Here is a 15078-nt window from a genome sequence, read left to right as displayed (position 1 = left end):
AATGGACCTTGGAAGGTCATCTAGTCCAACCACCTGACCTCTTTAAGCTAATGAAAAGTTACAGCATATTAATGAACGCACTGTCCAAATGCCTCTTGAACACTGACAGACATGGGTCATGAACCACCTCTCTAGGAAGCTATTCCAGAGTTCGGCCACACTCCTGGTAAACACAAGTTTCCTAATGTCCAGTCTGAATCTCTTTTGGTACAGCTTTGTGCCATTGCAATGTGCTTCAGACTCCTCCAAACTAAACAAAATATGTATCATCAGTCTCATCTCATCCGACATGCCTTCCAGAGTTTTTACCAGTTTTGTTCCCCTCCTCTAAACATTTTCAATTACCTTAATATCATTTTATATTGTGGAGCCCAGAACTTTACACAATATTCAAGGTGAGGCCACACCAACATTAAATATAGCAGGAAAATTATCTCTTTTGAACAGCTGGCTATGTGTTTAATGCATCCCAAAATGCAGTTTGTCATCTTGGGTAGCAGGGCACACTTTTGCTGAGCCAGTTGTCAAACCTTTTATTATATACACTTTGATATTTAAAAAACAAAACAAAAACAAACAAACAAGAAAAAAAACCACTACATTTCCTTATCATTTCTCTTACTAAATTCTTGGTTTCTTATGGTCTATTTCTTCTGTACTTGTCACCTCCAAAATATTCAGCACACAGCTGAAATCAGTTCCTTTTCCCGTCACTGATATACATGAAGGTCCTTTATTTTTATCCTGGAACCTCCATGGAGATGAAACTCTGAGGAAAAGGAAGTTCTATACGATGTACAAACCTTGAGAAATCAACCTTTTCAGCCTCTTTCACAGAGCTCTCCTGAAACTTTTCCTTATTATTCTCTCTAAACCTCTCATTGATGCCGTGGTATAAAGCCACCACAATTTAAAATTTTGACATCTCCATCATCTCTGAAGTGACAGAAATTTTGTTTTGCTTATATTACTGAGAAATTTGGAGTTCGTTTCACTCATGGTTAATTTTTAATTGTCATCTATCATGCCTGCTCTTTCAGCTTGACATTTATGAAGTGGGACTCCACACATTCCATTCTAATGCTTTCTTTTTGTGAATCAAGATCACAGACTGAAAACATGATTCAACTTGTACAGACACAGCTATCTGCAAATAAAGCTATTTCTATCACCCAAATGGATTTGAATGGTAGACTTTTAGTGCTTTGGCGCAAAGTATTTAACTCCACAATGTGGGGATGATGCTATAATTAACCAACTTAGCCCATTGAAAAAAGTTTAGACTTGTTCATTTCAGTTTTGGATTAGTTGTTTCTTCCCATCTTTGTAAGCAGTGAGAAGACTTCTGTCTCCAAAAAACATTTTTGTCTTCTGTTGTTTGTACAGTAGTGGTCATTCTCTTTTGCCAATAGCTTTCCCTTAAATACATACACAGATATATTATTCCTTCCACAGTATAATCATATTTACCACGGACTCAATTTTTCTATGTCAGTGAATTGAATGACTCTATTCACAAAGCTAATAATTATCTCCAAAGACCACAACATTTAGTACTGCAGCTAAATGAAATATATGAAAATCTATAAATTGAAAGAAGTGATAATGTATCTCCATGTCAAAGATAGACTTGCGTAGACAAAAACACCCATAAAGTCTGTATCCTTTGTTCTATTGGGCTTATATCTCAAAGACATTGAGATTATTCTACTGTAATACATATTATTTGAGAATTATTGCCTGAGGGACACAAAGAGCAAATTTTTGGTCTCAAAGGTTTTAGCAAAATTCATAAGTATTCGACTTACAGATCACTCAAAATATTTTTAAATTGTAAACTATTATTACGTTACTCTAAACTCTTCTGAAGTGCATTTAGTGATACCAACCTTTTGCATTTTTGGTGCCATTAGATTTACAAAAATGGTTCGTGTGTCTTGACATAAATCTTCATAATATTGGAGAAGACCCTGTAAGTTATTAGGAAAGGGTAGTATCGAAAGGAACATTTTAAAGTGCTTTCTTCAGTGATGTAAACAACTTGTTATGTAATCAAATCATCAAGGAAAAAAAAAAATCAAATAAAAAGTAAACAAAACAAGCAAAAAAAAATCCAAAACAACAAGGAAGGCAGTGTAGGGCTATTCTTGGGGAAAAAAAAAAAAAAAAAAAAAGTATTTTATATCGGCATTACATAGTTATGTACACCGTATCTGTAAGGTAATAAAACTGGCTATTTGTACAAAGTATGATCTTTCTCTAAAGCTAAAGACAGTTTGAAACTTTTGTCATACATACACACACAAACAAAAAAAAAAAAAAGGAGAAGACACACTCAAAATTTCATGTGGTATACCTAATCCCCAAAATACAAACTTATAGACAAGACTGTAGTAAATACTGAAAAAGATAGACACTTGACTTCTCTCACAGATAGTCTGTAAAGTTCTTCATGTTTTTGTGGCTCATAATGTATCTTCTAAACACAGTGTTCCAAACTTCAATTCTGCTGAACTGCTTTTTACTGATTTTCAAAGAGTAAACGCATTTTGGATAGGTTTGTTTCATCACCAGAATACATTTAATGCACCACAAGGTACAACAAATATCAAATAGCACACAGCAGTACCGGTGTTTAAAATGAGATCCTCTATGTCCACCTGCACATTCCATTGATTTACCTCATTTCCAGTTTTCACATTCGTCTCTGCAGACAAGTTTTGTTGTTGTTTGGTTTTGGAGGTTTTTTTGTTTTACAAATACTTGAGATTTGTAAAATTCGCTAATTATTGTCTAAATCTGCATATTCCTAAATACTAATGATGATCTAAGGAAAAACTACAATAGTACAATTCTAGAGCTGATTCATTTTAGTCTATCCTGATAAATAAATTTTTACTTTTACCAAAGGATAATAAGGATCAAAATGATTAACCTTAGAAAAACTGGTGCTTGTTTTCCTCCAAAGTAAAAATAACAATTTTTAAATTTACCTCTAAATGCAACTTGTTTGACTTCAGGCTATTTTCTACTTTTACTATCTTTTTGGCTTGCTCTGGCACTTCCAAACCCAACTTTATCATACATTTGGTCTCTCGAACGATCTCTGGAATCTGGGGATCAAAATTAACCAGGAACTTTCCAGTTTGAGGATGACGTACAAACACTGTGGCTTGTAAGGCTGTAAATACATTTTTATATCAGTTTTTAAGACAAAAAAAGTTTCATTTATTACCAGACACATTTCTAACATTACTACAGAGTGATTAAATATATGTGGTTATTTGCAAAGTAGTTTTACATGACTTTCAGATAAGAAAATATGCAAACAACACACCATATTCAGTTTTCGCTATATAATCTCTATATCATCATGAACAAAGCAAGCATCAGAGACAGTATTATTTGTGGCATACTTTTTCTTGGTTTGAGTTATAAAATTATGAACATATATTTTTTAAAGAAATGGAAAATTTTCAGGAGATGCTCAGGATCTTACAGGAATTTGTTCATTCAGAAGATAAATGCTTAGATAATAATATTTCAAAAATCTCAAAAGTATAAATATCTGTTAAGTGTGGGATTACACAAATTTAATATTTTATTCTTTTAGATCTTTTTGTAGATTTGAAGCTACAAAGTGTCTACAATTTACATGCAAAAATGTACTAAAAAAGTCAACGCTTACTTCATCATAAAACATTTTTTTCCTAGCCATAAAGCTAAACTTGTCCTGAGAGGGACTGTGATACCTCAAATATATAAGTTACTACAGTGGAAATGAAATATAAAGATTTCTTAAATGGTATACATAGACAATATGAACATAGAAACAAAGCGTTGTGGACGTTAAATTTGTTTCAGTACATTTCTTCCAGTTATCTGTCAAAAAATGTACCAAATCTGCAATCCATTGGATTAAAATAATAGTCAGGAATACTAATTTGCATTATTGGACCAACATATTTGATCATCTTTAATTTGCATATTTTGTGAGTGAATGAGACTTAAAAATAAATTGATTTGCATTACGTAGAATTCAATAACAATTAAAAGAAGCCAATTACAATTTCAGTTACTTACGATATTGTAATTCTGAAATTTCCTTCATCCACGCATTGTGATAGACTACCTCAAATTGCACCAAGACATACGCAACTCTGTTGTATAATCGAACGACTGCTTTACCCTCTGGACTTGTCAAGATATTTGAATTTTTCTATTAAAACGGGGAATATTCAAATTAAAATCACATCAAAAGACATTCACCCCATTTCAGTTTTTCTCAGTTTAACTACTGACTATACCTCATTTAAGTTACTACAAATTATAATTACAGAGTTCTTAAAAATTGTACTTATGACTCAATTTTGCAGGACTGTGAAGTCAATATGAACTTGTAGAGTAATTAATAGTAATTATATAGTATATGTAAAAGTTACACATCTGTAATTTCCAGTGAAATGGATGCTCAGTTCTACTTAAAACTGAACGGTAAATAAAAATTCTTCTTTTTTTTTTAAATTCTCTTCATTGATCAGTGATTTTTACTGATTAAAATGTCTTACTGATCTCATGTGACACTTCAGTTTTCTTTTATTTGGAATATATTTAGGCAATCATTTTTCTTATATGAAGGAAACAAGAAAAAAAATCCCTCACTTAGAATTTAACAGAAGACCCTAGAAACTTTGTAGGAGAATCTTTCAAAAGTTTCATAAAATATAACAGATTTTAATGTAGGAAGATTCTGACTATTCCAACAGAAGACACAAAAAAATCTGCTAGGATTAAAAATGTCAAGGAATATTTTGGCAGTATGAACCTTCAATTGTATGTGAAGTTCTACAGAAAATGGGGAGTTGAGTAGATAAGTAATGGAGTCCTTTGTTCCCAGACTAGTACAGAGACTATCTGCAGTGGAACTTGTGATCAGATTACCAGTTACAATACTGCAGTTGTTGTGAGGATACTCATAAATTCCTTGAGTGGCACCACAATACACACACCAGACAATTCCAGGATGTCCAGCAGACCACACTCATGCCTTAAGCTACTAGCTTCTCCTAGTTACTTAGTTAGGCTTAGTAAATAGACATTACTCTCCATAGAAGACCTCATGACTAGAAGAACAGAAGAGGTGAGTATTCAATTAAAGCATAAAATGTATGCCAACTTTATGGGCCTCAGACTGCCATTATAAACAGAAGCAGAAAAACAGCAGTGGCTGAAAAGGTGTAATACAACTTTGGGTGAACAAAGCTGCATCAACAAATCAGTGCATATTTCCTGCTTGGTGTGCTAGTTGGGACACAAGTCAAACATTACAGCTTGGATTCACAGCAGTAGTTTTTGTGTAGAATTTATTTTTAACAGCAATTCACATACAAATATACAGGTTATCCAGCATATGAGAAGTCTCTACATCATAGCCAGAAACTGTACGGTCCCTCTATTGAAGTAAGGTCACTGCTAATAATAACATTTGATTATTCTTCACATCAACTTACATGGAAATAGTTGATTGGCTCATTTATCCTCCTGAAGAGCTGTCTCACCCACAGTATCTTTCCTGCAACAGGTGGCATGTTTCGTGCAAGAGGGGGGTCATCTTTATGAATTTGGTAAATCTGCAATATTGTTAGATAAATGAATTAAAAAGAAAAAAAAAAACACACAAAAAACCTTCTGAAACCTTAAACTGTTCTTCCTCCACTACCGCAGTCATCTTCTTACAAACAAATTAAATTTGTATGCAGTGACATGGTAGCATGCAGAGAAAAATTCACTGGCTTACAACATGATACATGAATAGAAAGGGAATATGGACATCGAGTTCAGATACAAACGTTGCCTTTGCAGACATATAAAATGATGATAAAGGAATTCTCCTTCAAATGTTTAAATCAAATGATGTGAACAGTCTCCAGAAGTGAACTCACATTTACTCTGTAGTAATTGTATATTACGTAAGCAAATGCAAAATTACAAAAATGATTCACCCACATTTTTTAACTAGTTACACTATCACATCATTAGATAATACACATAGATAAACGAGAATTAAGAGGACTCAAAAAATAACAAAATAAAAGGTATCTTCAGATGTACACTTGTCAGTACATATATAATTTTTTGTTTACTAGAAGTAATAAAAGCAAAGGTTTTGCTTCAAAATTTGAATTTGTGTTATGATACATTTGCTAGGAAGAGCAATGTATCTGTCATATTTTCCTATGTACTCGGGCCTCTCTTCTGTAATAGAAAAAAAAAGAAGCCTTGTTAGTTAAGCACTGAAAGTCAGTTGTTGAAATAGACAGAGTAAATACAAATTATGCATAGTAAAGTATTTGTTCTTATTTTAAAATATTTGAAATTTACTGCAAAGAAATAAAGTACCTTTTTAATAACTTCAAGTTCTGCCACATAATGTTGAAGAATACAAGCAACTGTATATTTTACTTCTTCTTGAAGGCATGGCATTCTCAGATTCTGAAATCTGAATTAAAAACAAGTTTCTAAAATTATATTTATAAAACAATATTTTCTTCTTCTTTCTTCTTTCTATTTTGAGATACATGAATATTAAGTAAAATGAAAGAAGCGCAGATCTAGGAATTGTTTCTCAGCCAGTGTAATTTTTTGGCTGTTGTCCTGGGCAAGTTCGAGCAACATGAAAAGTTCTACTCTAGTTCTACTTACCTACGTACATTTTTCTTTGTTTTGTTTTATTAACTTGTACATGCAAAAGACATTGTAATGAAATGAAGAAACAGAAGTATATATTGATTCGTATTAGAAAGCTAAAATACAACTTTCTCGTAAATAAATGATTTATAACAGCAATAATGAAAAAAAATTACTAGATCCTTTACTACAAAATTTATCACGCAATTCAAATTGAGCAAATCAGTAATTTCATGTTGCTTTAAAATCTTTTAAACTATATTTGCCAATACCTTTGAAGTAACTGGAGTGCATGTTGTGAAGACAAAATTCTTCCAAAACAAGTTCGCATAAATGTTTGTATTTGTACCTAAGAGACACATAATTTAGTAAAGCTTTTCTCGTCATACTGTAATATTTTGATGTCTGATAATGACTTAATGTAGTACTATTCAGACAGTAGTGATGAAATCCTCCACCAATTAAGTTATAAATTGCAATACTATTTACCTCTAAACCTTCAATTTTTGCCATGAAGTCCACAAAATCCACATCAAATTCCGTTTTTCTTGGATCAAGGATGTCGTATTGTTTCTTTTGAACACTTTGGTAGATATTTTTGAATTTTATTGCCATTATATCTATACCTTCAATGGTAGACATACTCAGTGCACGAAAGGTTTGCACTACATTTATCATCTCTGTAATCTGAAATATAAAGGTTATAATCATGCTCATAAAAGTACTTTGTTTACTTCCTCTATTAACTAAAACCTGAGGGAAATAATGTAAATGATAACTAGTCCTCTCAAATTAACTAATGCATTCAGAAATGCTTGGCTTCTAAGAAAATATCTTCAACAGAGCATAGTTAACTCCATTTTCAACATCAGTTATCACCATAACTCAAATTAACATAAATCCATATTTGTTTTGCTTGTTGGGAAAGGTTTTTTGGAGGTGGTTTTTTTCCCCATGTTTGACTATTAGTTAAATAGAGTCATATAGATTATAAACATGATGTATACAGAGTGATGATATGAAGAGGTTTCACTGTATAGAAGAACACTATATAGACTGCAATATGCATACTGCATGATAAGAAAAAACAACAATGAAGCACATAATTCCTGCCTTCCTTACCTCACTACTCTCTTATTACTTTATTACATGTATTCTGCATCTAGAAACACCTATTATCTGTTCCATGCAAACCCCACAGATGATGAAGTTCTTTTATTAGGTTGGCAAAATAAATGTTAAGATTACAGCAAACAACAGAATCATTTGAAGAACTGTGCTCAGCATTAACAGGAGTTTTTAATGACTTAGGTCACCATTCACATAAGAGAAGTTTGATATTCTTCATATTACTCTAAGCCTCCAAAAACAGCAATGTACATCTAGATTAATGGAGATAATCCACCTAGTTAACACAGAAAAATTGACAAATTCAGGAGAACATTGCAAGGTAATTTTCTAAAATATTTAGCTTACTTTATGGAAGTGTCAAACTTCTCTCAAAAGAAAAGTTAAAATCTCTTCCACACTTCTATTAAGAGCATGTAAAGTTAGGTTTGCTTTGTCAACTGCTCTCTGGAGGAGCCCTAATTCTGTACTGACAATAAAAACACATAATTTACTCACTTTTTCTAATCTCCTACAAAATGCTTCAGATTTTCCAAAAATGTACATTTCAGATACTTCAAATGATTTTTCTCCTAAATTTTCCAAAATTTCTTGTTTTGTTTCCTGAAAGCATCTCTGATACTCTTTCAGTAGGAAAATGCAATCCTAAAAAGGGAAGAAATAAATATCATTCTTTAAGCTACGCTCATATGTAACAAATAAGAGAATCAAAATCCACTGTTATTCCCAAGTAGTTAATTATCACTGAGTCTAGTTTCAGTCACCATGCAGTAATGGCTTACGTACAACTGTTTTGTTTTAGTATTCCTAGCAGGTATCTGCAGCATATAATCATACCGTACAGTCCAGTGAAAGACACAATAGGAAATGAGCCATCAAAAATAGAACAGGAAAGCTTTAGGTGATGTGAAAAATAAAGGGTGGTTTAGAGGACAGTAACATTAATTTATTGCCAATTAGTAATGGAGAAGAACAATGAGAAGTAAAAGCAAACTATGCCACCATCACCTGAGGAAGACGAAAACTCTATTACCATTGAACCTTCACGGCCAAGGAAGTCTGGAATTGGAAGGAGTGAAGCCTATTTAAAGAGGGAAGCCTATTCAAATGCAGTTTCCTATTGCAGAGGAAGACGGCACCATATCAGAGATTGACAGCAGGGAAGAACATGGATTACGCAGGATCATAAGATTTTTTGTTCACAGATACGGTGAAGATGCCAATTCCAAGGTCAGTGATGGAAAAAGCTGATGAAAATGAAGCCATTCTAATTTCAACAAATGCTAGTGGGATAAGAAATGAGAAGACAATCAAAGCAGCATGAAATAAATTAGCAGAGGGGTAAAGTACTTGATACATATTGATATGAATTTCCTCGTGCACATCAATAGGTAATCAATAGGTTTAATAGAAAAATAACAGACATACCAAAATACAAACCTTAATTTTTTCAATAACTATTGGTGTCTCTTGGTCCCATACATGAGACAAGCCACCATCAGTAATGTATGCTCTACATGTCGCAACCATTTGATTTGTAACCTATTGTAGACAAATGAAACAATAAGGTTTGAAGCTCAGAAGAAAATTTGTCTTTTTCACATAATCTGTAAAAATTCCTACTTGCGTGTATTAATACTATCAGAGTTTGAATGAATTTTACTTGTGGGAATAATAATGGCAAAATAATATATGCAGCGTAAAAGAAAAACACTTTATAGAATGTCTTAAAACGTCCCCAGAAGCATACTCAAGTTATGTACATGGAATTCATAAGAATAGCAATATATATGCATAAAACCAGAATGTCACTAAACACACGAATAAAGACAATTCAATAACAAAGTAATTTTCATCCTAATTATTCTTCACCTACACAATAAGATCTGAGGCTATAAGCAGGATCTCCAGTATCCCCTCTGATGATCTTTAAATGGAAGCATTCAGTATGAGATGAACATTCGAGCTTTGATGAAAAAAGTTTAGATTGCAATGGAATTTCTCCTTGCTGTTTCATAGCTTCACGTAACCAGTTTGGCTGTAAACTAGCCTCTGCAGTGAAACATTCAATCCCTCAGATCATTAATAGACCCTAACAAGTGTCAGTACACAAAAATCTAAAAACCAATTATTGACGAGCCAAATATAAATGTTGTTCCATAATCCATACCTAACAATTGAAGCATAGAAAACAGCTCAAGTAATAGACAAAGATAGCCTCAGAAAAGGCTAATCTTAATCTTCTAGTTCAAATCAAATTGAAAAGTCTATATTATATCCTGGGTTGTTTTTGTTTTTTTAAACAAAGAAAGTTATGTATTGAGGTGCACTATCGATGTCTCCTATATGCTTACTGGAAGCAATAGCTAACAGAAAAACCATACTTGCTGGCAACAAAAGAAATAGGCTGCCAGAGGGCCAAAGGGGTCTTACCAATTACAGACATGAGGAGAGTATTCAAATCTCACTAGCATTCCAAGTTCTTCGAGAAGTACACAAATAAAAAAGCTAGATGAATGCTCAGCTGAGTTATGAGAATTGCCCAGATGTTTTCAGCTGTTTTCAAAGCTCTTAGTGGCAGCAAATTCACAGTGAACTTGGAAATTAGGTGACATCTGATATGCTGAGAGACACAATCATGTCTCCCCAGGGGAGAGAATGAATTTACCGCCTGCAAAAGCAAATACTTTCTTCTCATCCTGCAGTTCATTCCCACAGAAATTAACTTTTGTCTCCTACCTATTTCATACCTTACAACTCATATTCACATATCTTTATCAGCACTGTCCAATTAAGCAATGAATTGGAAAACAGCTGCAACAGTTTTACATTGTAAAAACAGTCATCTCAAGGTGAAAATGTAATATCTATAGATTTAACCCTCTAAGAACTTTAAGCAGTGATATAACATCACAGATGAAGCATTAACTTCTCATTTTCATTTAGCAAGTAACAGATGAGATTAATTCAGATCCTGACAATTATTAAGAGGAAAAATTCAGTTTTGCTGAACCAAGGGTAATAAAGTTCATTCCAAAAGATGTTTCTACTCTGAATTCAAACTGCTCTTGATCAAAAGGCTTCCTTTCCTTTCCCTTACATACACCCACTATTTATCACCAATTTTTAACAACTGTCCTTCTGATTTAAATAGAATTAGATATCTCATATTTTTCAGGAAAAAAAACTCATGGTTTTTACACTGAGTATTATTAAGCTTAATATATTTACCTTTATAAACAAAGATGTCATTCTTTCAGTTGTATTGTAATATCTTGAAACACTGTGAATCATTCGGATAGCATTTATCAAGTTTGGTATTCCATTTCTCATTGACACCTTAAAGCAGAGTTTTGAGAAAAACTTTATTTTCTATTGCTAGCAAATCTATTTCTATTATATTTACAACATCTAAATTAAATTTTTGCCTAAATCACATTGAGCAATCTTTAAAATGTCATTGAATCATACAAAAAAGTTTCCTGTCAAAAAAATCTAATCACGCTCAACACGTTGTCAGAGGAATCTCAACTAATACACAATAAAACTCTCAGATTATTTGGTCAGATAAAGAGATTCATATGAATATTTTTAATGTTATTTTGATCCCCATAACTGAACACTGAATCCAGAAGTACAGGTTGCATTTTTTGGCACAAAAGAAAATATTCTTCTGGCAGCTGACAGTGGTTGTTCATGATTAATGTTTTTGTTTTTCTTCAAGTACAGCTGTTAAATGTATTCTACGCACTTACATTGTAAAAATAACCATTGCATAAAATGTTTCATTCAGAGATTCCACAGAAGTCAAAATTGTCACAGCATTAATTTTATTAATGAACGTTAGTCATATAAAAGATCGAAATCCTATACACATTTCATAAAATCAATGTTCATACCATTAAAACTAAGTGACCACATTACTGCTGTTCAGTCACTGAACCACTTCCAAAATACTTTGTTCAAAGAAACAAACAAACAAAAAGGCAAAAGAGAAGACTATTCATAAATAACATCTGGACACTGCTGAAAAATAGTAGTTACTTAGCAAATATCAACTAGGCCCAGGTTGCTCTTACACATGTGACACAAGTCATACCACATGCGATATGGGAAGGTTACAGGATAGGACTTTCTCATTTGTCAACTACTCACTAGTAAAGGGGTTCTGCTAGAAAAATGTTACTTAACCCTAAGCATGGGAAGCATGCAAAACATATATGATCAATGGAGGAATACTACCTACTTAATGAGAAAAATATTTATTTATTTGATGTCTATAACATTCTGTACTCATGAGTCACAGCTAGCAGCAAATTATTTGCACTTCCTTCATGGAGGTATGAAATTCAGTAGTGTAGTGACACTGAAAAAAATTACCCAAAGCAGTTTAAAAGTAGCGTTCAACTGTTGTGATTTAGCCCAGCAACCAGCTAAGCAGCACTAAGCTCCTCACTAAGCCCTCCCCACAGTAGGGAAAGAACAGAAGTTCAGATTTATGCAAAGTGTTCCTGATTAAATAAAGAACGAAGCTAATTCTCTCGTGTTACTAAACTAATAAGATCTTTAATGGGTCCTACCCACAAATGTATTTATGTTAGAGTATCTTAGTAACTCCTACGAAACAATTTAAGTCTGATACACGCGTGACTATGTTTTTTATTCCCTGGTACCTGGCACCCTCTAGCGATAGACTGAAGCACTGAGGAAGATAAGCTGCTTAGTCCTCTTTTCTGCCATTCTACACTTCCGTTGCTTTGTTTTTGTGTTTGTTTGGTGGGGTTGCTGTTTGTTTTTGTTTCCCCTCAATTTAAATTCCAATTAGGATACTGAATTGCCAGAAGTTAAGAAAAATATGCAACACTTTCTGGTGGAGGACAGGAATCATGTAGGATCAAAACAGAGAGGACTCAAAAAAAAAAATAAATAAAAAAGAACGGAAGAAACAGCTCTTCCCTTGGCTATTTCTTCCTTCCATCTTATCCTGCAACAGCCCTTACAAACATGTCCTTGTTATAATAATTAATGGTAAAAATTAAACTGAATATCTTTTACTTAATTAGCACAACACAAACAATCTAACATTTAAGTACTGACTAGCTGAAATTTCTGCAGAAGCAGCAGCTAACAAAATTTTCAGCATCAAAATATTATTTTACCCTGCAAGAAGCATTTAGGGCCTCATTAGGTTTCCATTATTTTTTATATAACTGAAATTCTGGCATTTTGGTTACATTTGTGTAATATTAATTGGCATCTGGAATTTTCAGTGAACTACGTCTTTTGAGATCCTTGCACTGTAAATCAGTATTTTACATATATATATATGTATATTTACGTATATTTAGTTTTATATATATTTATATATATTTTTATATTTTTAGTTATATAGACGTATATTTAGTATTTTTTAATATTTTTAGTATTTCAGTATTTTTTAAAATAGTATCGGCAGAGGACAGACTAGGCAATCACATGTACTTGTTTATTGATAAATCATATTTATAAATATACTTCTAATAAAATAATGTTTTACTTTAGTTATAAGTTCAGCTAGACAGATGTTTCAAAAAAATATCAATATATGTAAACAAATACACAGAAGATTCCTTTTACACTGGAATTTTTTAATGGACGTTTTAAATAACTGAACTTTGCTTAGCGAATAATGAAAGGTATACTTACAATCTCATAGTCATAAAGAGGCTGACAAACTTTTTCAAGCGTGCACAAATATTTCACGTTATCTTTCGATTCATTTGCAGCATCTGTGATTCTGGCATCTAGCTCTTGCCACGTCTAAACAGAAAACTTTACTGTGAAAAGACTTCATAGATAATGAACTATTTCTTTTAACTTGCACTGATGTGCTTTGAAACCAACCTTGGAAAATTGTTTTTTAAAGTCACTATCAAAACAAGTAATGCAAGTTGATGCAAGGTGTTTTTTTTTTTTTTTTTTTTTTTTTTTTTTTAACTTTTTTGGCCAGTATCTGTAATTTCTTCTATCACTACATCAAGCGCATCAGCAACATATCTAAATTTTCCCCTTCTAACTCTCTTCAGAAAAAAATCTCTCAAATATATATAGAAATAAATATTGCAAGGTTTGTCTACTAAAAAAGAAAAAAAAATTACCTTTAGTAGGTTAGAATGTCCAATATTCAGAATATTAATGACAGTTCTGCAGTCTGATCCTTTGATCTGCTCAATAATGGAATTAAATTTAGCAGACATACATTTCCAGTGCTCTAATTCAGTCAATGGACCAGAATTATCAGCTTCCTTCCTCATCTGCTGACTCTCAATCAGAACCTGCAATCAGATTGGAAAAAGAAAAGAAAAGGCTCTTTTAGAGAATAGACAAATTGTTATGAAGAAGAAATGTTCTAAGGAGACTAACTTAAAAGGAACAAGCTTGTTTTTATTGACATTTGAAAATGGTTCTGACTTGGAAAAGAATCCTAATTCAGAATTGTGATTAATGGTATTCTTATACTGAAGTCAAGGCAATCGATGTGCATGTTCACCTGTTGTTAAAACTGGGTGGATCTCAGCATGTTTTTTATTTAATAAGAATTTGAAATACACTCACTTTTGGAGGGAAAAAATGGTAAAAATGGAACAGTTATTTAATAAGTGCAATAAACCAGATGTAAATGCATAAATGCACTCACCTGCATGTACATATTCATATAGCCAGATATTTTTACATTTCACTAACATTTTTATTCTGGTGATGAGATACTTGGCCAAGTCAAACATCTTTCTAACAATGTTACCTTGATGATTGGCAGAAACATAGCACATAATTCATAACCATGAGCATGTGTGTGTGCGCAGAAGCAAATGGCAGGTATACTCAGACAAAAATCTAGATGTAACCTTAGAATAACTTCAGGCAAGTCTCATATATCATTTATAAGTATCTAACAACATTCATATTGGATAGATGTGTTAAAACAACTTACTCTTTCAATTTGTCTATGCCAGATCATAAGTGCTTCTTCTAACTGGTGAATCATATCAGGATTATCTGCTGCTGCTGCTACTTCCTCAAAGGACTGGAGTTTAGAAAAATTGATGTGATCTATTTTTTTCAACTCAACAGTTCCTTCAATACTTATTATAGCCCCTGAATAATAACAAATTAAAAAAAAAATAAATGAAACCAAGAAAGAAGAAAGCAATTACAATACAGAACCAGTTAAGACTTGAAAATTTGTTTCTACCAGTGTAAGCAATTTACATTTGGGAATACATA

At 32.6% G+C, this 15078-nt stretch overlaps 1 protein-coding gene across 7 annotated transcripts in view; it reads right to left on the bottom strand.

The window, feature by feature from the left end:
• The window catches only part of DNAH8 (dynein axonemal heavy chain 8), a 115759-nt gene that overhangs the window by 92633 nt on the left and 8048 nt on the right, over nucleotides 1-15078 (bottom strand). For 6 of the 7 annotated variants that reach the window (XM_048935569.1, XM_048935570.1, XM_048935571.1 and 3 more), the window contains 13 exons: nucleotides 14786-14949; nucleotides 13953-14129; nucleotides 13501-13614; nucleotides 11047-11154; nucleotides 9256-9357; nucleotides 8314-8460; nucleotides 7177-7374; nucleotides 6960-7036; nucleotides 6400-6499; nucleotides 5511-5630; nucleotides 4084-4219; nucleotides 2994-3181; nucleotides 1890-1970 (listed from right to left, as the gene is read on the bottom strand). In XM_048935569.1, the coding sequence (XP_048791526.1) occupies nucleotides 1890-1970; nucleotides 2994-3181; nucleotides 4084-4219; nucleotides 5511-5630; nucleotides 6400-6499; nucleotides 6960-7036; nucleotides 7177-7374; nucleotides 8314-8460; nucleotides 9256-9357; nucleotides 11047-11154; nucleotides 13501-13614; nucleotides 13953-14129; nucleotides 14786-14949 (1712 nt within the window). Of the gene's footprint in view, nucleotides 1-1889; nucleotides 1971-2993; nucleotides 3182-4083; nucleotides 4220-5510; nucleotides 5631-6399; nucleotides 6500-6959; nucleotides 7037-7176; nucleotides 7375-8313; nucleotides 8461-9255; nucleotides 9358-11046; nucleotides 11155-13500; nucleotides 13615-13952; nucleotides 14130-14785; nucleotides 14950-15078 lie in introns of those variants that run through there. The other variant, XM_048935576.1, reaches the window with a different exon arrangement.

The sequence above is a fragment of the Lagopus muta genome, chromosome 2 (assembly GCF_023343835.1).
Source record: "Lagopus muta isolate bLagMut1 chromosome 2, bLagMut1 primary, whole genome shotgun sequence".
Taxonomy (NCBI): domain Eukaryota; kingdom Metazoa; phylum Chordata; class Aves; order Galliformes; family Phasianidae; genus Lagopus; species Lagopus muta.
This window is presented reverse-complemented; position numbering and strand designations above follow the sequence as displayed.